The 22905-nt window shown below is 37.2% G+C and overlaps 1 protein-coding gene across 2 annotated transcripts in view; it reads left to right on the top strand.

Moving 5' to 3' along the window:
- The window catches only part of ANGPT1 (angiopoietin 1), a 254245-nt gene that overhangs the window by 141623 nt on the left and 89717 nt on the right, over positions 1–22905 (top strand). For both annotated transcript variants that reach the window (XM_019032972.4, XM_004047428.5), the window contains exon 2: positions 14970–15125. In XM_019032972.4, the coding sequence (XP_018888517.1) occupies positions 14970–15125 (156 nt within the window). The remainder of the gene's footprint in view (positions 1–14969; positions 15126–22905) is intronic.

The following is a 22905-nucleotide window of genomic DNA, read 5'->3' as shown; positions in this document are numbered from 1 at the left end:
AGATGCACATCTACATATGTGTATGTATCTGTGTGTCTTTGCTAATATTTATTTATTTATTTATTTATTTATTTTGAGATGGAATCTCGCTCTTGACATCCAGGCCAGAGTGCAGTGGCGCGATCTCAGCTCATTGATGTGCCTCCAGAGTTCAAGTGATTCTCCTGCCTCAGCCTTCTGAGTAGCTGTGATTACAGGCGTCTGCCACCACACCTGGCTAAGTTTTGTATTTTTAGTAGAGAAAGGGTTTCACCATGTTGGCCAGGCTGGTCTTGAACTCCTGACCTCAGGTGATCTGCCTGTCTTGGCCTTCCAAAATGCTGAGATTACAGGTATGAGCCACTGCGCCAGCCTGTCTTTGCTGATATTTAAACTGCCATTCTGTGTTTTTATACATACTTAATAAGATATGGCATTTTCAAGGGGAAACATGTACTGTCTATTACCCCATCCCATATATATATTCTATATTGATATATAATATATGCATATATTCTATAGGTATAGATATAGATACACAGATACATATGTATGTATATATTCTATATTTATAGATAGATCTATATATATTCTATATATTCCAATTTAAGATTCTATACAAATATATATATATCTGCAAATTTTCTTTAAGCATAACTTTGCTTTCAACAACCAAAACATTTTTGAGATAAAATTATTCCAGCTCAGGAGGTTCAATTTACAGTACAACATGTTTTAGTTTAGTAAAGAAGAAAACACTATTTCCCAAAGAAAAATGGCTTGTTTGAATATTGATTGGATTTTGTTAGTAAACTTTAAAAAAAATCATAATAGTAGAGCTCATTCTATGAGAATATGCTCTAATATTATATGCATATAATAATGTTAGACTCCATATTTGCTTGATATTTGTGCTTATTTGAAGGAATTATGGTGTAATGAACAGGAGAACAAACATGATACTAATCCATATGCACGTGAAGATGATGTCTCTGTTTTGGTTGAGTAAATGAAAGAAAATGCTAATGCTTTTCAGCAAAGATAATTAATGCGGCCATAAATAGCGTGTCACTATGGAGCTGAGGAAAGAATAAGTCAACTTGTCATATAAAATTATTATGTTTCGTATTTATGCTGGGCTTACAAAGGCCTCAAATGTCTTACCACATGTTGATTCAATCATTCTTTCAGTATTTCTAAGCGTGAGAGTGGTGAGGGGGACTTTTCATTGTATTTTTAAAAGGACAACAAGTATATGAAGACTTTTTTACTGCCTGATGGTGATCATCAAATGTTAGGTGCCTTCATTTCCCCCTTAATGATGGCAACTCAAATGCCATTAGGATCTGGGCAACTGACCTTAATAGCTAAAAGGGCCAGAAGTTTTATATCCAAGAGAGGTATGGGCTGTGGATAACTAGAGATTACATACTCTTGTTAAAGGCTTGAAACCATATTTTAAAAATAATGTGCTAGTCAAACAAAACACTTTGGCTGTTTGAACTTGGGCAGCAAAGGGCCTGTTTGTAATTCTTGCCCTAACCAAGAACATGGGGCTGAATAAAGCAGAAAGAGAGTGACCCGGGCATCAAAGAGACTTGAGTCTGAATATCGACTGCAACATTTGGGCTCTGTAGTCCTGATCATGTTACTGAACTTCTCATCACTTCTGCCACCTCATTGGTCTGAGATGGTAACCATACCTATTTCAAAGGGCTGCTGTGAGAAATAATTAAAGGAAGAACCTCAAGACCTTACCTCATTGGCTGATCCACAAGAAGTATTCAAAAAACAAAGACGATTGTTACAGGCTTTGCACACAGCACTTTCCTCTTGGTAAAGACCTACTTGCGGCTGTTTTGGCTCTTTTGTTTATTTCTTCTTATTTGTTTGTTTTCTTGACTTCTTATGAAACCAGAGAATTAGGGGTGGCGGGTAGGGAGTAAGACTAGACGAGGAAAACCGGCTGAGCCAGTGGGGAATGTCTATGGAGGGCAGCAGAGTTTTTCAGAATTGCTCCAACCAGGCCACCACTAAACTTTGCCAGATGTTTGTAAGTTTCCTACTAAGAGCGAATGCATTCCAAGCACATTTCTTTCTTTCTCTAGTTCTTTATTTTATTTCTGGGTATAAAATTAAATTCTCATTTTCTAAAGAAAGGAGAAAACCAACCAAACCATTTCAAGAAGAAAATAAAATTCACCTGTATTCCCGTCAGCCAGAGATTGGCACTGTTAACAATTCAGTGTTTCTTTTCTTTTTCAAATGCATACAAATTTGTGTCTGAATATACTTACCATAATTGAGAACATGCTAAATATATCATTTTGTGTACTGTGTATTATGCTGAACAGAAATGGTTTTTGTTTGTTTGTAAGCCATGGAAAGCTAGTATATTGAAGCCACTTTGCACTTTAAAATCAAGACTATCTTGTCTATTCAATGGAATGCTGCTAGGAAGTTGGGAGAGCTGTCTTTATAATTGTGGTAATGGTTATTTTAAACTCTTAATGTAGTAATTTATGTTTGAGAATAACTATAGAATCAATTTTTAGTTCTGGTAACATGTTTCCTTTCTTTCTCAACCCCCTAATTGCTCTCTCTGGGAAATAACTATTTGCCAAATATAAAAATTATTCATTCAGATTCTTGAGATATAGTATTTAAATAGGGGAAGATTCATTACACAGCTTTCCTTCACATCCTTAGAGAAGAGACCCTGGGGGCTTTGTGAGAGTCTGAGAAACAATTTGTTCCTTCTTGTGTCTGAGCTAGAACTCAGGGTAACAGGAATCTGAAAGACATTGTACTCCTCTCTTTGGAGTAAGTCAGGCATTGGGATATGAGAATGTTTTATTAGCAGTTAGAATTACTAAGTCTAACTCAGTCCTGTAATTACAGTAAAACAATACTGTTAATATATCTAAGTCTCAAAAACATAATATTGATTTAAAAATAAGAGAATGAAGAAATCATGCAATAAGGTAACATTTTTGTACGTCATGAAAGTGTACCAGACAGTATATTATTTTGAATATAAACCTACAGAGAAAAAGCCCACATCAACTTCAGAATAAAGGTTATATTCTGATTGTGGGACCTTGATTTTATATGTAGTAATTTATTTCTTACTAAAAATGAAAACATCCAAAATAAATATGTCAAAGTGTGATGTCCGTTAAGTAGGTATGGCAGCTTTCTGGTCTCTATTATCCACATTTCATGATCATAAGAACGCAGGATTTAGACTTTCCAATAAATTAGCCCAGGCTTCTTTCAGTTAATGAATATATGAAGTATCCAGTTCTCCCAGCTTGTTGGGGATGGGGACTAAATCAGGAGGAACACTGGGAGGTGATCTACAGCTGCCAAAACTAGATCAATGAGTCTTTAAAACTGACTTTTACAAAATTCCTCTGGCAATATGTGTAGTCACAAGAGCAGGTATTTTTGCAGTTACTCATGCTTCGTTTCATTCTCTTGTGGTGTATGGTTAATTCTCAGAGAAGCCAGTTTATTGTAATGCTAATTTGGTCTCTCATCCAATAGCACTTGGGATGTAACAAGCATCACCAGGGCACCAAAATGGCCTTTGTGAAAGATGAAACAATGCCCACTGTCTCTAGTCCTTTGGTCAAAGGGAGAAAAAAAATAGGGATTTTATTGCATTTATAAGATGTCAGCAATCATTATTCCTTTCTTATGCTTTGAATGACTTTTTCTGTCCTAATAATTCTTCCAGTACCTGGACCAAGGGTAATTTAAATAAGAAGTACTCAACAAATATTATTCAGAAAAAAGTCAGTTGGACCTCACACATAATGTTTTGGAATGTTTATTATACAATGACATTAACAGTTTTATGCCTGTACAAACTTACTATATTTTCCATTGAGTAATCTCATATTGTGGGAGAAAACACATGCATACACATATATACGCACACACTTTTATCATTTATTTTACTTTATTTAAGCAGATGAAAGAAAATTAATTTTAAAAACCCATAAACAAGATATTTCAGAAGAGAAAGACAACCAACAAAGCAACTTCATTGTAAGCAAGAAAAGACGTAGCATAAATGAAAAGGTAATAACAGCCTAAAAAGTCAGAGTGTTGAATAGTAAAGGATTTTATTGAAAGAGATTTGATTTTAAGTGTTAATACCTTCCAATTTCATACAAAATACCAGAGTAAAATGATGGCAATTTTCTACCTAGTCATGGTATTCCTGAAAAATCGACAAATCCCTTAATTATTAAGGCTTTCAAACTTCTGTTCTTGAGTATCTTATATCATCTGCTGGGTATTTAAATTTTGTGATCTATCCTGTAATGTTTCATTGAATGCAGAAGATTTCTTTTAAAAGATCATCATTATAAGCTATGTGTTTGCCTTGCTGCCATTTGTCAGAGGAGAAATAAGTGTGGTTTGCAGAAAATGTTTCTTAGAAGAATTATCTGGTGGAGAGCCTTTTACCCCATCAATCCCCCCAACCTACTAGCTGCTGGGGTGGTCTGTAGTTCAAATGTCAAAGCTTTCTCTTTTTAAGTGAAACAGAATGTATTTTGTGTAGCATGCAGGGGGTTAAACTGCATTTCAGATAAGCAAGAAACTAAAAAGCATTACAGTAAAGGGAGACATGTTTGCAATTTTGTTTGAAACAGTATCTTGTTTAGTTAAAAAAGATCCCTCTTATTGTTATAAAAACAATGCATACCAAGTTGCTTTGTAATTATTCCATTCTTCTGTCATCTAAGTATAATTTTAGAATTTGGGAAAAAGATTTCTGTGTTGTTAGGCAGAATACTGGAGCTGTCCATGACAGATTAATGGGCAGTTTCTGAAGTGATTAAATTTTACATCAAATACACCTCATTCAAAGGTGAGTGATGCGTTGGTTATTTTAAATGGATCTTTAAGAAAATAAACTGCAATGAAATGAACATAACTACAAAGTATGAATGTAGAACTGGACACATGTAGGTTGGGAATAGGGAAATATATGTGTGTACAAGAGCACAATTGTGCAAATGTATTTGTGTGTATGTTTGTATATACGTACATACAACATATGTTCTTATATATGTTATTAAATGGGTAAATCTTATGCTTACTATGTCTGAAAATATGGTAAAGTGCACAGAAATTATCTGTCTTTGCCTTCTACCTGAATCTCATATTAAAACTCTGATGCTGTGCCCTTGCCGCATGTGTGTGGTATGGCATCAATGGCATGCTGTTGCTTCTGACTGATTTATTTCTTGATTTCCCAAGAAGCACATTTCAGGAGGCAGGCAGGAGAGTCATCTTGCCTAAGCAAGCACAGCTCCTTGCATGCTCTCAAAGTCTTCCCAGAGTCCTTTCTTATCCCCTAGCCCTCAATTTTTCCAGTCTGTATTTTTTCAGATATAAGCTCTAACTCTGTTGCCTAGGCTGGAATGCAGTGTCATTGCCATAAGGCTATTTTTTTTATATATTAAAGGAGACAGAAGAAATGTAGGCCCTCCCTTCTATATTCCTTTGGGACTGCCTCTGGAAGACTTATTAGATTCCCTCGTTGAGAGGATTTGTTCCTTTCTTTATTCTACCCATCAGGCAGGCAGGAAGGCAAGCAGGACATTGATACCTTCAGTCCAGGATTTGTAGCATGCTTATGTTATAAGCAGTCTCAATGAACAGCATTAAGTTTTACTTCTTTTGCTTTTATGTATGGAGCAAGATTAAGACATGGTTAGTTTTCAGTGTGTTTCATCGATTTTACTTGATTTAAACAATGACTCATAGTCGAGATGTTTCGGAATAGCAAAGTAGAAAGACATAGTAAGACAAGATGGGTTTATGTGGTCCACAAAGTGAGGATATGTGTCTTCAGATCTATGTACATCATTTATGCTGGTTCCTTTGCCATTCAAAAGGGGATCATTGATAATTGCTAATATGATATTTCTTACTTAGAGAAACAAATGGAACTAGGCTAAGCTCACAATGGGAGACTCAGTGTTTTCATACACAAATTCATTTATGCATTAAATTATTTATCAAAATGGTATTGAGACCCCACTATGTGCCACGAAGTGAAAGGAAGTGGTACCAAGTTGAACCAGGTAGTGCTTGTGCTTAGGGAAATTATACTGGGATGGTGAGCAAAGCTATTATGAAAAACAGAGGCACAATGTGCTCCAGAAGTAGAAAGGAAGGGTGGTGAATAAGGCTATTATGAAAAACAGAGGTACACGTGCTCTAGAAATAGAAAGGAAGGGTATTACAGAGAGAAGATTGATGAGAGGCTTCCTAGAGGAGGAAAAGCTTGAACTGAGTTTTGAAAACTAGGACCTAGCCCAAGAAAAGGGAGAATAAAGGTGAAAAGAAGCATTCCAGTCGGAGCAAAGTCATATGCAAAGACATGAGTCAAAAAGAGTGTTTGCTTAGTGAAATGAAAATACTGTGGTCATTTGGTATGTCTGGAGCGTAAAGTACATGTAGGGTGGGAGGGTCGGGGTCCAGATTGTTAAGAATCATCTATGACGAACATAGTGTTGTGACATTATCTGCAGGTAGTAGAAGCTACTGAAAGATTTTGAACAGTGACATGACAAAACCAAATCTGTGCTTTAGATTGATCCCACTGGCTATGGCATGGATGATGGATTGGAGGAGGCAAGTCTGGAGTCAGGAGACCAGTTATGGGGCCATTAACAAATCCAGAAGAAAACTGATGAGAGTCTGACCTTAGTCAGTGACTGTGAGAATAAAGTGATATTGGTAGGGAGAGAGGGAAGCGGGAGAGGGATGGACCTAGGCAGCCTTCAAGAGACAGCAGAGGGCGAGGCACAGTGGCTCACGCCTATAATCCCAGCACTTTGAGAGGCTCAGGTGGGTGGATCACCTGAGGTCAGGACTTCGAGACCAGCCTGGCCAACATGGCAAAACCCTGTCTCTACTAAAAAAACAAAAATTAGCTAGGCGTGGTGGCATGTGCCTGGCTACTCGGGAGGCCGAGGCAGGAAACCACTTGAACCCAAGAGGTGAAGGTTGCAGCGAGCTGAGATCGCCCCACTGCACTCCAGCCTGGGTGACAAAGAGAGACTCCCTCTCAAAAAAAAAAAAAAAAAAAAAAAAAAAAAGCAACACCATCTGGTGTGGATTTAATGTAGAAAAAGAAGGAAAAGACTAATCAAGGTGATTCTCTGTGGCTTGGATGAACAGATAGGTGGTAATGGTGCCATTCACTGTGATAAAAACCAAAGACAGAAAGCCAAGTTGTGTTGGAGAAAGACAAGGAATATATTTGGGACAGAATGGTGCCTGGGGATTAAGCGATTCAGAGATTCTAGCTCTTTATCTTAAAACAGATGTGCCTGCTATGGAGACATGATCCAGTCCAGGGCTTTGCTATTGTTTCTAGTATCATTGTTTCTTTACTACCATTAAGGATATGTATGTTATATTTTATAGATATATACATTCAGATTTCAATTTTCTATAATAAATTAAAATTCAAACCTTATAGACTCTTGTACTTTATAAAGGAAGTTTTAAATCAAGGAGTTTGAGAGCTTCATGAGTCATTAGAAATGATTGAATCCAGCCCTTTATTTCATAGATGAAGAACTTAAACCCAAAGTGTTTAAGTGATTTCTCCAAATTCATGGACTATATCAATGATAGTACCTGGATTAAAATCCAGATATCCTGACTCCTGGCTGAATGTGCTTTTTATATGCCATGTGCCTTTTAAAAAAAGGTAAAGGGGAAAATTAAGCAGACGTACAAATATGCTTGAGGTTCCATGACTCTGACATTTTACTAGTGTGAGAAGGTAGGTGTAGAAGAGAGGTGCCAGGTTAGCAAAATGTGTTTTGGCACAGGAGACATTCGCTTATACAAAGAGAGAATGACTTTCCTGGGTCCTGGCCCAACTCTAGGGCAATGTAAATGACTTTGGCAACTTTCAGCAGCCACAAAAATGTGGTCCCACAAGAATCATTACCAAAAAAAGCAATGGCAGGAGAATTTGTTCCTATGGGATTTTCTGGGTTGCCCTTGATAGCTTCTATATATGCCTCAATGGGATGTTGCTACTATTCCTTTGGAGGCTGAGTAACAAACATCCACTCACATTATTAGTATCAGTATCTGAGAGCATCTCCCTATCAAGCAGAAAGAATATTTACAGAAAGAAACATAGTCAGAGGCAGACTCCATTCACCAATTCTATTCAAATGACTCATTCACATGTTTCTATTTCCTGCTAGACTCAACTCTTTGTACCTGTAGCATTTGGCACCAGGCTTAGTACACAGCACACACTTACCACATATATGCTAAGACTAAACTGAACTGACACAGGGGATGATAAGCCTGAACTAATTTTAGAATTTGGTTCTGTTTTTTGCCATGTGTGAGGTGATGCATCTGAAGAAAAAAAATCAAGGGGTTGCTGAGGCTCAATGACCGGGGGCCGCTGATGGGTATCAATGGTAGGAAGCAAGAACAGAGTCCAGCAAAGAAAGTCAAGACCCCTAAAATGGATGGAGCATGAGTTGGTGAAAGGGGAGATCCAAATCAGGAATCAGCAAAGGCAAAGCAAGTAGCAGGAACCAGGGAATTGGGAAAGAAATGTGGGGTGGGTCTAAGGTACCGACAGCCATTGTTGTTGGCTCAGCCTAGTGATGTGAGCCTGGGTTTCCCACACACAGAGGGGTCATGACCTGACATCTGACATTGATTAGCTGTTTCACCTTGCTTTCTATAACCTCTCTGAACCTCAGTCACCACATCTATAAAACAAGATCCTTAGAGCTCATAATATTTAATGTCTCTTTCAGCTCTCTTGTACTAATGGTTTTCTTTCTTCCATAAATAGTAAATATTCTTTCAGATATCAAAATGAGAAATGGGATCCATGGCGTGTATATCAGTACAGAAACCATTTTAAATGTTAGCTAAATAGATCTATTGTCTAAAAAGACAATTATATTTCTCCATTTCATAAAAGAAATAGTATATTGGGAGATCTAATAATAGAAATCCCTGAAAATAATATATTTGCCTTCAGCTGTCTTTTTTTTTAATCAGGCCATAAACCTAGATATAGTTGCATTTTCAATATTGCCATTGATTTATGGAACAATGAGATTAGATAAAACCATGAACATTTAAGGCATTTTTTGCATTGTTTTACCTTTTTATTGCTTTCCCATATTTACCCTTTTGCTTTATTTCATGGTTGTTTTGCCATAACTGAGTAATGCCATATGCACCAACATCCAATGAAGGTCCATTTAATCTGCACCATATTTTAAGTGAACAATGCCTTTGTCAATTTTTATAGGGTTTAAAATGTTACTTTCTTAAGAATTACATGGAGAAATTGTATTATTTGTGCTTTAAGATATGCTCTGGTTTAAGAGACCCCTTGAAGTGGTTTCTTCAAGTGAAATGATACAGAATGCATTTCACATACAAGACATGTCATAATCTCACACAGATTTTGGTTCTCATGAAACTGAAGCCCACAAGGGTTTTGAGAGTCTAGTAAAAGCTCTCCCAAAATTCTCTCTCATGATGGAGAATGATAGCATCAGTTCTCCCCTGGTCATTGGGCAAAATACAGGGGCATGCGATTTATGATAGAACTACAAATGGCTGATTATGTTACCTTCTTAAAAATATGTTTTCTTTGCCTACTTAATACTAAGACTTTTCATACAGTTGACTGGATATTTGCTTTCTCACCATGGGTAAAAAAAAAAAAAAAAAAAAACATTTCCTAAGATATTACAGCCATCAATCAATATGCAAATGTATAAATTAAAAAATGGTCAATCTTTGAACAAGTTTCACCTCATCATTTCTGTAGCTTTCATTTTTACATATTTTGTGTATGAATATTGTATGTTATCAGAATTTGTTTTTAACATTGGTAACAATATGCTTGTGTTTGATGAGTGACATTCCTTCAGAATGGAGCACAAGCTACTGGTCAATCTAGCCTCAAAGCAACATACCAGCTCTGCCAAAAACCCACTGTATGATCTTAGACAATTTACTTAACTTCCCTGAGCCTCTGTTTAGACATCAGTGAAATGAGGAAAATAATACTTACAGTACCTTGATTGTTCTAAAGATTCAATGAACTGCGTATTTGTAAAAGCTGGTACATATCTAGCCTTTGTAGAGGCTTTGTGTATTATTGTTATTCCCTTTGTTGTATTTTACAATGGTTGGCAAGAAAATAGAATGAGCAGACAAAATAAACTTATGTTACTAAGAAAAAAAGGTAAAAACTAATGAGAGGACTTTAATGATTCCATTCTATTAAAAGTACTGGCAAATAAACTTTCCACATACCTGGCCCTAGGGCTTCTCATCCCACCTCAAATTAACTTGGTCTCCACTATAGTGAAACCAAGTGAAAGTAATCACCCTCTAGTGATGCATGTTTTTCTCAAAGGAATAAATATTATAAATATTATAATATATTGTGTATGTTATAATATATTATCATAATGAATATGCAATAGCTGACTAAAATTGAAATTATCAGTCAACCAATCATCCAGCCAACCAGTCCAATAACAGAACACTTCCCACAACTCTGAGGCTAGTAGAACATCAGAAGATAGAGTTGAGATTTTTCTTTGATGTCTGGCTTTTCTTTGATTTCTATGAAGTCACTGAAGGCCTCGGATTTCTAAACTATAAAATGGAATCAGTTCTCTCCTTGCAAGTTTGGTATAAGGATCAAGTCAGACTATGTGTACAAAAGCTATGCAAATATTAAATCACTTAACAAATGCAACTTTTTTTTGCTTGAAAGTAATCATTTATTGTTTGTCATTTCATTTCAAATCACATTCTCTTCCTAGTATTTTGGTCAATAACTTATAAAACTCTGGTATGGCAGTATAGTCAAATAATTTTATTATTCAGGTTGAGAGACTCCTACATTATAACTCATTAGCTCTTGTGGTCAGCAACTTCTAAGCTTAAAATTCACATCTTAGATGTTTATAAAATATTGAACCTTGAGGTAGCTGTCATTTTCTGTAAACATATTTTAAAACCAGTAGGGAATATATGAAGACAATCAAATTTGTTACAAATCTTTTCTGAACCTGGCTGCTATGGCACATCAAGATGGATTTCACAGTTATACATCTACAGAGGAATGTTTAGAGATAAGATGAAAGCAGTCCTTCTTATTAATCACACATTGTATATTTGACTTCTGCCTCCTGCTCCAGCCTTTAAATCAACTACATCTGGTTCTTGCTACTTAAGTGTGCCATTAGATTTTGCATTAAAAGGCAGTTACTCCTGGAGAAAGCAGCCCCATTTGATTAAAAAATAATTAACTAGAGCTATATTCATGCTACTCATCATAGCAGCCTAAATGAGCATTTTAGTGTAGGTTGGAGACTTACTTTATATCTACAACAGGGTCAGCAGAACTGAGAGGCACTTTATGGCTGTGATGAATGCTAGCATGAAATAGTTATTTTGCTTTGCTGGTGTTAACTTTTATAATTAAAAAAAGCACTTTAGTACAGAATGGTCAACAGCTGATACAAAGAGACTGAACCTTGATGTAGCCACCTATGCTGAGGGTGTCCTCCCTGTGAAGACTAGGGTACATGATTGTTATTACACCTGGAGCAAATCAAACTCTGGGAACAGACTACTGCTAACCAACTGCATAAGAAATTGACGTACAATTATCAAGCAGATCTTGTATTGGAGCTCACTGATTAGTGAACTCTCTCAGGAGGAAAATTTGCATAGAAAGCCAGATTTCTTGATAAGCAGGGAATCTGATATTTCAAAGTAAATTTGATAGTTTAAATGAGTATTACTCAATGACATTGCTGTCATTTAGGAAACATGGTAAGAAGTTTGCACCAGAATATAAACTACAGCATCACTTTCTTCAATGAGAAAGTTTTGCATGTGTGTTTGTATATATATACATCAGGTGAATGAACTAAACAGTGTGCTTAGTGACCTAGACAATTTACATCCTGGTGCAAACTCCTCATTTCATGGCTGACTGTTCACAAGCAGGTCTCATACAGGCAGTTGTTCTATGGACCACACTTTGAGATGCACTGATTCTTTACCTGAGTAAGAATTACATTGGGAAGCTTTATAAAATATACAGTTTCCCAGTACATGCCCTTAAAGATTTCTGGTGTGTTGTACCTCCATCTGCATTTTAAAATTCTCCCCATGTAGTTTTGATGAACACTCAAGCTTTAAGAGCTATATAATAAAATGCATAGCATAACAAAGCAGTGCTAGGCTAAATAGGTTAGAGGTTAACAACATGGGTTTAGGTTAACAACATGGGTTTTGGTTAACAACATGGGTTGAATTCTTGCTTGTTCTTGAGCAAGTTGTTTGGGGGTTTCTGAGCCTCAGTAGTCTCATCTATAAAGCAGCTATAACATATATAATTGTGAAGTTTAAGTGTGATTATAAAAGGAAAACATGTAGCTCTGTGCCTGTTGCATAGTAGGCAATGATAACTGTCAGCTATAAATGATAGCTATTATCTTTATAATGGAGACTTATCTGTAATTTTTTAAGATACTTACACTCATGTATAACCTCAAATTCCCTGGAAAAGTAAGGAATATTCTCTTAACGTTTTCCTGCCTGAAATTTCTTCTGCTAAACATTGATTAAAAGTAACAATCCAAAATCTTGGTTGTAGGTGTTAAAAATCTAAATCAATGTGATTGAAGGGGAAAAAAGGTTGGCTGCTCAATGGGAGACTGTTAGATCATGCAACTTACAATTGAATGTCCAAGGGTGGAACTAGCTAAAAATATAGCTAGGTCCAGGTGCTCAAAAGGCATCACCTGACTCTGTGTCTATCTGCATCCAAGTATCTATGTATGTACATAGATCGATCTATCTATCTATCTATCTATCTATCTATCTATCTATCTATCTAATCTCCTTATCTAACATATGTCTGAGTCAGCTTCATTCTTGGGCTGACTCTGGTTTTGTGGTGGCAAAATCGGGCATCAACTGTATTGGGCATATGTCACCAGCTTACTAACCACAGAGGAAAACAAAGTTATTTTATAAATGAGTTTGATAAAATTTGAGAACTGAGGCTAATGGCCTTGCTTGTGATGTCTTTCCATTCTTGAACAATTCACACCTATGAAGTAAGAGCAGAACATTCTGGCTTGACAAGTTAGAACCTGTACTCATTTGTGATGCTAGGCTGGGACAACTCTACCTGAAGCATTTGTTCCGAAGGGCAAAAAGATAACTTCCCAAAAGAAAGTTAAGGAATGCTATTAGGAAAAAGGGAACATAGGATGTGGAATCCAAAATGACAAATTTTTATTACTCTGTCCTACCCTCTTTTTCTCTACCTGCCTCTTGTTGTTTAAATATGTTAGTTCAATTGGAATAAAGTCAAGATTTGGCCTACAGGCCTTACATTTTGATAATTTTCAGAGATTTATTCTAATATATTTTGTATTTGTTTTATAATAAACTTTTATAGGTTGAATTTTTTTCCCTCCTATGTCTAATTTGGGGGAAAAATGAATGAAGGGGAATTATCTTATATTGACCAAGAATGAATTTAGAATGTATTAATAATAATAAGAGTTTGATTGAAAACCATTTTTGTTAGCATGGGACAGATTTGTTTTTGATAAATAGAAATAATCAAGGGATGATGTTAGCAAGTGAGCTGCCAAAGCTTTACAAAGGGGAATTTACACTTAGACTATATTTATTACATGATAATAATTTTACGATGGATTATGAAATAGTGGATGTATTATGGTTCAGTAAATCAGTAAAAATCACATAGCTGTTAATGATTTGGAACCCGGCTTGTGAAGCACGACTTGTCATAGCTATTAAGTGGTTGAAAGTGTTGGTATGAGAGTTAAGGACTTCAGTGCTCAAGTCCAAGTCTGGCTGATTTTGTGGTGTGTGGCCTTGGACCTGACTTCTCTGGGATGCAATTTCCCTATATGTGTAGTGCAGTGATAAAATGTAGTCACCACACAGTGGTGGAGGAATTAAATGCACTGACAGGGAGGTGCAGGTTTCCTTTGTATTTTTCAAACAATGCATATGTTCAGCTTTATTTTCCCAGGTACCTAATAGGCCCCCTTGCAGTAAGTCACTTAATGATTCTCCATGGTCCCTATGGCACCATTTATTTTAGCACTATACTGTTCTCTAAGATGGCACCATAAAGGACTAAATATTACCCAAAGCAAGAAGGGTAAATACTGCTATATGGGTTGTACTTTCAGTACCTGTTTTTGAGCTTGCAAAGGAGCATGGAGAATGATTACAGCTAGCTCTCAGGCTTTGCAGCTCATTTCATATATCATTGCCTATATTTTAATATTCCTTTAAAGGTTTTTGTTTTGGACATCATCCTTCCTCCCACTCCTCATCCCATTCCCCCAAAGTAGCGTGATATTTTATTTATCATTACAAAAATGGAAGCAGGAGGCTGAATTTTTCTGAGATAAGTGGTCAGTACGGTGTAACGGAAAAACCAGAGCACCAAGAATTAGATTTAAATTAGTATGTGAATTTAGCTGCATTCTTGCTGGACAACCTTGGGTTTATCACTGGCCTCTCTGATTCTATTTTTTCATCTATAAAATAAACAAAACAATAAAGCTGACTGTGATACATCTTTGCTATAAAGGCTAAATGGATAATGTCAACAATGGGAAAGTGTGATCCAAGTGCAAATTGTCATTATGATTGTGATTATTATAAATATATTTATCAGTATATTAGGAATTTGTTGACAGCTGGATTCCTGTGTGCTCTGCTCCCATTTCTGCAACTCCCAGAGATGTAGAGGATCCCCGCCAGATGGCTGATTTGCCAGCTGTGTCTTGTTTTGTCATTGTAAATATTACATGCCCCAACTGGGAGGCTTTGCTTATAATGTAATATGTTTTGTTCTTTATCTCTTGCAGCTTGAGAATTACATCGTGGAAAATATGAAGTCGGAGATGGCCCAGATACAGCAGAATGCAGTTCAGAACCACACAGCTACCATGCTCGAGATAGGAACCAGCCTCCTGTCTCAGACTGCAGAGCAGACCAGAAAGCTGACAGATGTTGAGACCCAGGTACACCCCAGGGCCAGAGTCCACAGACTCAACCAGGAAAAATTTTTTTTTTTCTTTAGCTTGCTCCATAAACACAGAGCACATTTCAGCACTGTGATTAGGGAAACATACATTTTTGTTCATTGGTAATAACAACAATGACTGCCTGACATGCTATGAGTGTTTTTTTTGATCTAGTGAGGGTTGGTATATTTAGCTTTGCATATGTTTGCCAAAACAGAGCCAGCAAAGGACCTCATTAATGTTTAAATTCAAATAAGCACTGCAGCTACCAACTGTGATATGATATGTGTCAAACAAAGTAACCATTTGGGTCAGATTGGTGTCTTTGTTGTGCATTTTTGACCTGTTTTGTTTTGTCTCTGGTAATGCTGCAGCCATAAGGGCACCTGCAGACGGTTTGTGCATTCAGCAGATAGAAAGGACAATCTCAAATGAAGTTATGAGGAATATGTGTGTATATACATATATCTACCTATTAGGGCCAATGATGTACTTATTTGAGTACCAACGAGTAAAAACTAGGGATGCCCTTTGATCACCATTGTCACAAACACCCCATCATAGTTTACTGGCAAATAGCAAATATCATTTTTGATGACTATCATTTTGATGACTGTCATTTTTAATTGTCTCTTGGTTCCCTTTTAGCCATGAAAATCATTATTCCAGTTACCATTCTGAAACCCAAGGGATGATTCTATCCCAACGTAGTTGATTTCCGACATGAAAGCTGAAATATATATGTTCAAAAATAAGGTGCAACATGATTTCTATTTTCTTTCATTTGCGATACTGGCATCACAGGTAGATTGGTATTTAAAGAAAAATAGCAATGATGACTGATACAGATAAAAGCTTCTATATAACACAACTTCCCGTGCACAAATGGTTTTTATGAAAATCACTTAGAGCAGATAGATAGATCTTTTAGCTAGAAATCACTAGCTTGAGTGATTTCTCACATTCATGCAGCTAGTGTATAAAATCTGGGATTCAAACTCCAGGGTACTCATTTCTTTTCTATCTCCCTTGATTAGTAACACTAATAATTAACTAATTGAATAAGAACTTAAGTATTGACTACATTGGAGCAATGATTCACATTAGCTTTGGAAAATACTTTTTGCTGCCCATCAGCATCAGATGAACACGGGAGATGGACGGAACTACATATTGTCCCTGAAAATTACAAGACTTTGTCTAATCATTCATTGTCACAGTAAGTTTGATAATATATGCACATTGGTTTCTTGTGGTATAAATAATGTGACGGTATTATTTATTTTATTTTATTAGAACAGAATGCTCACCCTCTCCTACAAAATACTCACATGTTCAAAAACAAATACACAATATATCCTACTTAATTGCATATTTGAAATTTGTATAAGTTTCTATTACAATAACTTTTCTGGAACACATGGCAGAGTCTTGTTTAATTTTTTTATCCCCTAAAACACTGTGTCTTGGGTTGTTTTTTGATCTCTGTCTACCTAGGAGTTGGAGTTGTGGGAAAAAAAAAATGTCCCATTGTTAGCATGTTAATCTCCAAACTGTTAAGATGTGTGCTATGTAAGGTATTGAGAGATAAATTGTTCTGCATCCTTAAGGCCAGAAGATGTGTACTTTATTGAAAATGGTACAGAAAATTCAATGAAAGAGAATAACTACTCCCTATACGAAGCAGCCAAAACTTACTATCAAAGACCAATGAAAGTTTATTAGATACAGCGAGAACAATTTTAAGATAGCTGAAACCCAGAAAACATTTCGAAAATCACAAATCCATCACAAGTAGCAATAAGAGGGAAGTAGAAAAGGATGACAATGGCTCAAATTATGTCCTACCTTAAGAAGTGACGCCTATGTGTTTTTTTCACTTTCATTTTCATGTCTTCCAATTGCTTATGCTATTTGTAGCTGTGATGCTTCGAACCTGTTATATGTGAATGTATACCCTCGTGCTACTTATTTGAACTATTGCAGCAGGACATGTTCTGCTTAGACATAATCACTCAAGTGAACTCAAATCCTGATTCAGAGCCAAGTTTACAAAAGTAATCCTGAATTATTCCTTAACCTCCATACACTCTATTCATTTATAATAAGCATTTATAAAACCACTAGATCCTTCTGTGCTATCCAGGCATGCTCTCATGGTTTTCCTCCTATATTCATCTAACTTGGCTTCACACTGGTAAGTGTTGCTTTTCCTAAAACCGACTTCAGGTCCTCAGTTTATTTCAGGAACTCATGAGAATGTCTTTCCAATACATTTTAATGCCCTAGCTTTCACATGATGATGTTATGAAATAATTAACTTATTGCTTTCTAATCTTCTGCTGACCTTCTAGATTTATGACTTAACAAAATGCAGAAGGACACAGGTTCACGCCAATGGCATTTTAAGATCCTCTTGTGCTGAAAAAAGTGTCATGATCAGGAAAGATACCAGTAATGACCACATCTGAATAACTCTGCTGGCCATGGTGGCAAGAATCAGAAACCACCACCATGCCTTTTCCTTCCCCCTTAGTCTGGCTCGCAGTGTTTTTCTCACTCTGTTATCAGTTTGTACCAATATCTCTTGGCCTTCAAGTTCCTCTTTCCAAGAGTACAATATGAAGGGGTTTGTAGGAGGAATTATTCATGTTACTTCCTATAGTGTCATTCTATTTCTCACTTCTTTCTCAGGCAAAGTTGGTTTTTGGGGAAACTAACAGACAAACAAATTGCCTTAAAATTTGCCTCTAATAATCCATGCTTGCCTCAGTTCTAAGTAATTTTACATATATTGGCTATTTAATAATAATAATGAATTCTATAAGGTAGATGATATACCATCCTATGTTTATTTCCTTATCATTTATTATTATGTTTTGGGATAGGGTCTCACTCTGTCACCCATGCTGGAGTGCAGTGGCTGATCAGGGCTCACTGCAGCCTCAACCTTCTGGTCTCAGGTGATCCTCCCACTCCAGCCTCACGAGCAGCTGGGACTACAGGTGTGTGCCACCATGCTCAGCTAACTTCTTTATTTTTTGTAGAGACCAGATCTTGCTGTGTTGCCCAGGCTGGTCTCTACCTCCTAGGTTCACGCAATTCATCTGCCTTGGCCTCCCAAAGTGCTTGGATTACAGACATGAGCAACCACTCCTGCCTTTGGGTACTTCCTTGATGTAAGATGTTTTAATAGGTCCTATTAGAATGCAACAAATAAAGCAGTCTTTACCTTCATGAGTTTGAGTTAATGTGGCAAAATTCTTCTAAGTCATTTCTTTCTTAACTTTCAGTCAAATTAATGATCTGTGGAGCCCTTCTTCATGACCTTAAAGATGTACCTTTCCAATCTCCTACTTGTGGAAGTATAATTGACCAGTGCTCACCAATGGCTGTGCTCTGAAATCCATTGCTGTGTTGGTGCAGAGACCACAATTTCCAGCAGTCACTTCCACTCATTGTGGCAGGGATATGTAGGCCTGCTCCTGGGAGCTGTAGAAGTCCACCGACACATGACTTTGGCTAGGGGCTCTTCATCAGCCTTGCTGGAACTGTTGCATGGCTGCCTTGAGGGATAAGACTTCCACCCAACTCTTCTTCCTTCCCTCTCCTCTTTCCTGCAATTAGACCATCCCGGTCTGAAGCCTCTCCAAACCTCCTCTGGCTTCCTCCCAATTTTTCCTCGTGGGCATTTCCCCTAATATATTTCCTGCATGTTTAATCCCATTTAATCATCTTTTCAGACATCACAAATGATCACATCTGCCATTTGGACCTCAATAGCACTCATTAGAAATATAAGGCAAGCCAGGTACAGTGGCCCGCACCTAAAATCTCAGCACTTTAGGGAAGAGCCAGGTGGAAAAATGACTTGAGCCCAGGAGTTTGACACCAGCCTGGGCAAAATAGCAAGATCCTATCTCTACAAAAAAAAAAAAAAAAAAAGCCAGGCATGGTAATGCGTGCCTGTAGCCTAGTTACTCACGGGGCTAAGGCTGGAGGATCCCTTGAACCTAGGAAGTTCAAGTTTACAATGAGCTGTGATCACACCACTGCACTCCAGCATGGTTGACAGAGCAAGACCCTATCTTTAAATATATATATATACACTTGTGTGTGTGTGTGTGTGTGTGTGTGTGTGTGTGTGTGTGTATTAGGCAGTTCAGGAACAGTTTGTTCAATGAGCATGAATCTTTTAACTGAAATGATGAAACAAACTCTTTAGTGGGTCATCTAAGGAAAATATCCTGTAATTAGTTTTCTTACAAGGTTTAGGAAAATTGTTTGATAAGCCACTAGGAGCGGGCTCAGCAGCCTATGGCCCACAGGTCAAATTTGACCAGCCATCTTGTTTTGTAGATAAAGTTTTATTGGACACAGCTGCACTCATTCATTTATATGTTGTCTATGGCTGCTATTTCACTAAAATGGTAGAGCTAAATTGTTATACAAGAGACCATTTGGCCCACCAAGCCTAAGATGTTTACTGTCTGGGCCTTTACAGAAAAATCTGACCAACTCCTGCACTAGGATATAAATTCCTAAGAAGCAGGGATGTTTCTGTCTTGTTCTTGTTCGCTGCCCTATCGACAGGATTTAGAACAGGACTGGTGCATAGGCTCTCAATAAATACTTGTGAAATAATTACATTGACTAAGTTTTAGTCCCTTAATCTCTGCAGGTTTCAGCCCAATGTCACCAAGCCTGAGGGCAATATGCTGAGGCTTGTGTGTTGATTGTAATAGGTACCCACAAATAGCTGATGGGTCAGAAGAGGACTTTGAACAGAAGCAGTCTACTGCAAAGATGTCTGACCCAACTAAGAACATTGAGTGAATTTTTTTGGGGTTTTTTTGTTTGTTTGTTTTTCTTTTCCGTACTCTGAGAAGCATAGGAAATTTGGACTCCTTCCTTACTCGTGATGCTAATTTAGGGGGCAGGGGCAGGGAGAGAGAGTTGGATGCCATCAGCTGCAACAAGCAGAGGACCTCATGGCGACTTGAAAGAAGCCATTTTGGTAGCAGTTGTTAGTGACTGGAGGGTGTCACTAACCAGAGGGAAGCTGCTTATTTACAGCTACTTAATAAGCCTGTGGGAAACAACCCAGACTCCGGAGATAGACTCTCCGGGTTGCATTCTGACTCTACTGAGCATTAGCTGTATTGGGAGAGTTATTTCTACCCACAGTTCTCTGTCTGTAATATAAGTCCTATCTCTATTAAACTCTGTAACCAAATGAAGTGGTTATTATATTATAAATATAATATAGGGTTATATTATTATGTTATAATATATACATATATAATGAGGGTATTACTATTATAAATAAAATATATTTATATATAAATAAAATATATTTATATATAAATAAATAGAGAATATATGTAATAGTTATATAATATTAATTATATATTACATCACAAATAAGGTGAACAATAATTCCATAAGATTATCTAATTTCTACATTCATATTTTCTCATTTTTCCACTAAAACTTTTATAGGAGTTTTGTTTTTCAAGATTTAATAGTCCATTTAAATTTGGAGCAGTCTTCTACTTTTTTTTCCCTGATATTGACATTCTTAAGAAACTGGGCTGTTTTGTCAATAATTTCACGTTCTGCATTTGTCTGAATATTTCTTTATTATGACCTTTAGTTTACCCTTCAATCCCCTATGGTTTCTGTAAACTGGAAGTTGAGTCTAAAGACTTGTTTAGGTTGAATGGAATATTGTGGCAGAGGTGTTCTGTGGAATTACTGGTCACTTCCTATTGGATCTCTTCAGGAGACACATATGCCAGATTGCCACTCCCTTAGTTATGCTGTTCTTTAACTTGGTTAGGGTTATAACCTCCACATCACTGCATCTCGATAGTTCACTTTTCCCTAGGAAATTAACAGATAACCTGTAGGGTAATACTTGGTCACATTGTCCATTACTAACCAAGTAAATCACTTCAATCATTTTGCAAAATGCTGATTTTCTAACTCTCTCATTCCCTCTGCATGTATCAACCTTAATTCTTCTGTTAGAATTAATTGCCAAGGCATCATATTTTATGTTACAAATTTTTCTTTGGAAAAAAAAATAACTAAAGCAAAAGGAAACATAACCCTAAAAACAGGGCCTATTTCAAAGTTAATGAGTCGTTGAAAGAGATTTTTGGCCAGGCACGCTGGCTCACACCTGTTATCCCAGCATGTTAGGAGGCTGAGGTGGGCAGATTGCTTGAACCCAGGAGTTTGAGACCAGCCTGGGCAACACGGCAGAGCCCTGTCTTTACAAAAAAAAAAAAAAAAAATACAAAAAATTGCTGGGCACACCTCACCGGAGCCCAAGAGGCTGCAGTGACTGTGGTCATGCCACTGCATTCCAGCCTGGGTGACAGAGTGAGACCCTGTCTCTAAAAAAAAGAGATTTTCTTTCTACCTCAATCTCTGACTTTTAGCATTAATATTAATTTAAAGGATCAAAGGCACTCTTGAAAATATTAAAGGGAGCTGGGTGAAATTTTCCAGCTCACTTTCTCTTGGAAACCAATAATTTTTATTTTTAAATGTTTACTTTTTTTAAAAAAAGAGCTAAAATTTTGTAGCCCATAAATCCTCAATTTCAGGCTTTATGTCTCTCTTACTCTTAGGTATATTTTGGAAAACTTATTCTTTGAAATTTTTCCTTGAGGGGCATGTTTCACATACGCTTTACTCCTTTTCCTTCTTCTTCTTTATTTAAAAATTTTCTTTTTTTCCCCAAAGATGTGCTTTTGGAATGTGTTTAGGCTAAGAAGGAAATGTCTTTTGTCATTTTAATGGAACACTTCAACTATTGCTAAGCAGCAAATTCCATAGACGCATGGCAAGAAAGTGGTCAATTTATCATAGTTTGCTATGCAATTCTCTTGGTTGCCCGCTTCAGACCTAGTTTAATACATCAGTGGAGAGAGTTGAAATAAAGCAGCAATAGGGTCAAGGTGATGGGGAAAGAAGAGGAGGGATTGGCATTTGTGCTCTAAACTGCCCTGATCTTTAGATCGGCATTTAGCCTGGACTTCTGATATTGGACTCCCTTCTCCCATATTCAGATGCTGCTCTAGATTTAGACTGTCATCATTGACATCTAACTTGATATTCATGTCAGCCCTGTTACCCTTTCTGTGACCATGACTCAAGCCTGAAAGACAGCTCACTGTCCATTGCCCAGAATGTCATCTAACTCAGCTATGAGCGCTGCAGTGTGCTAGGCCCCCGGGGGGTCTGGAGGCTTAGAGGACTCCAGATGAGCCTTCCTGCCTCTGTGCAGCTGACATCCTAGGAGGGGCAGAAAGACAGCAAATGAGTGAACAGATATGATAGTTTTCAATAGTGATAGGTCTGTAAAGAAAATTAAATAAGGTGATGTGATGGAGGGTGAGGAAGGTATTACTGTAAAGAAGGTGGCCAGAAAGGGACTCTCTAAGATGATGAGAAGAAATCAGCCATGCATCTAGGAAGGGGTGGGCATGCCAAGCAGAGGAAACTGCAAGTGCAAATCTTCCAGGATTGGAATGAATTTGGCTAGTCAAGGTGGCAGAAAGAAGACTGTGTAGTTGGAGCATAATAAACAAGAAGTGAACAGGGTTCTGATCACGTGGGTCTTTTCAGACCAGGCTGAGGGCTTTGGAATTCATTCTAATTGCAAAGGGAAGCCATTAGCATGTTGCAAAGGAGATGGCATGATCTGATTTATGTGTTCAAAAAGATCCCTCTGGATGCTGTGTGACAAATGGACTTGAGGTAG

The sequence above is a fragment of the Gorilla gorilla genome, chromosome 7, assembly GCF_029281585.2.
Source record: "Gorilla gorilla gorilla isolate KB3781 chromosome 7, NHGRI_mGorGor1-v2.1_pri, whole genome shotgun sequence".
NCBI lineage: Eukaryota > Metazoa > Chordata > Mammalia > Primates > Hominidae > Gorilla > Gorilla gorilla.
The sequence above is the reverse complement of the archived record's forward strand: the minus strand, read 5'-3'. Positions and strand labels throughout refer to the sequence as shown.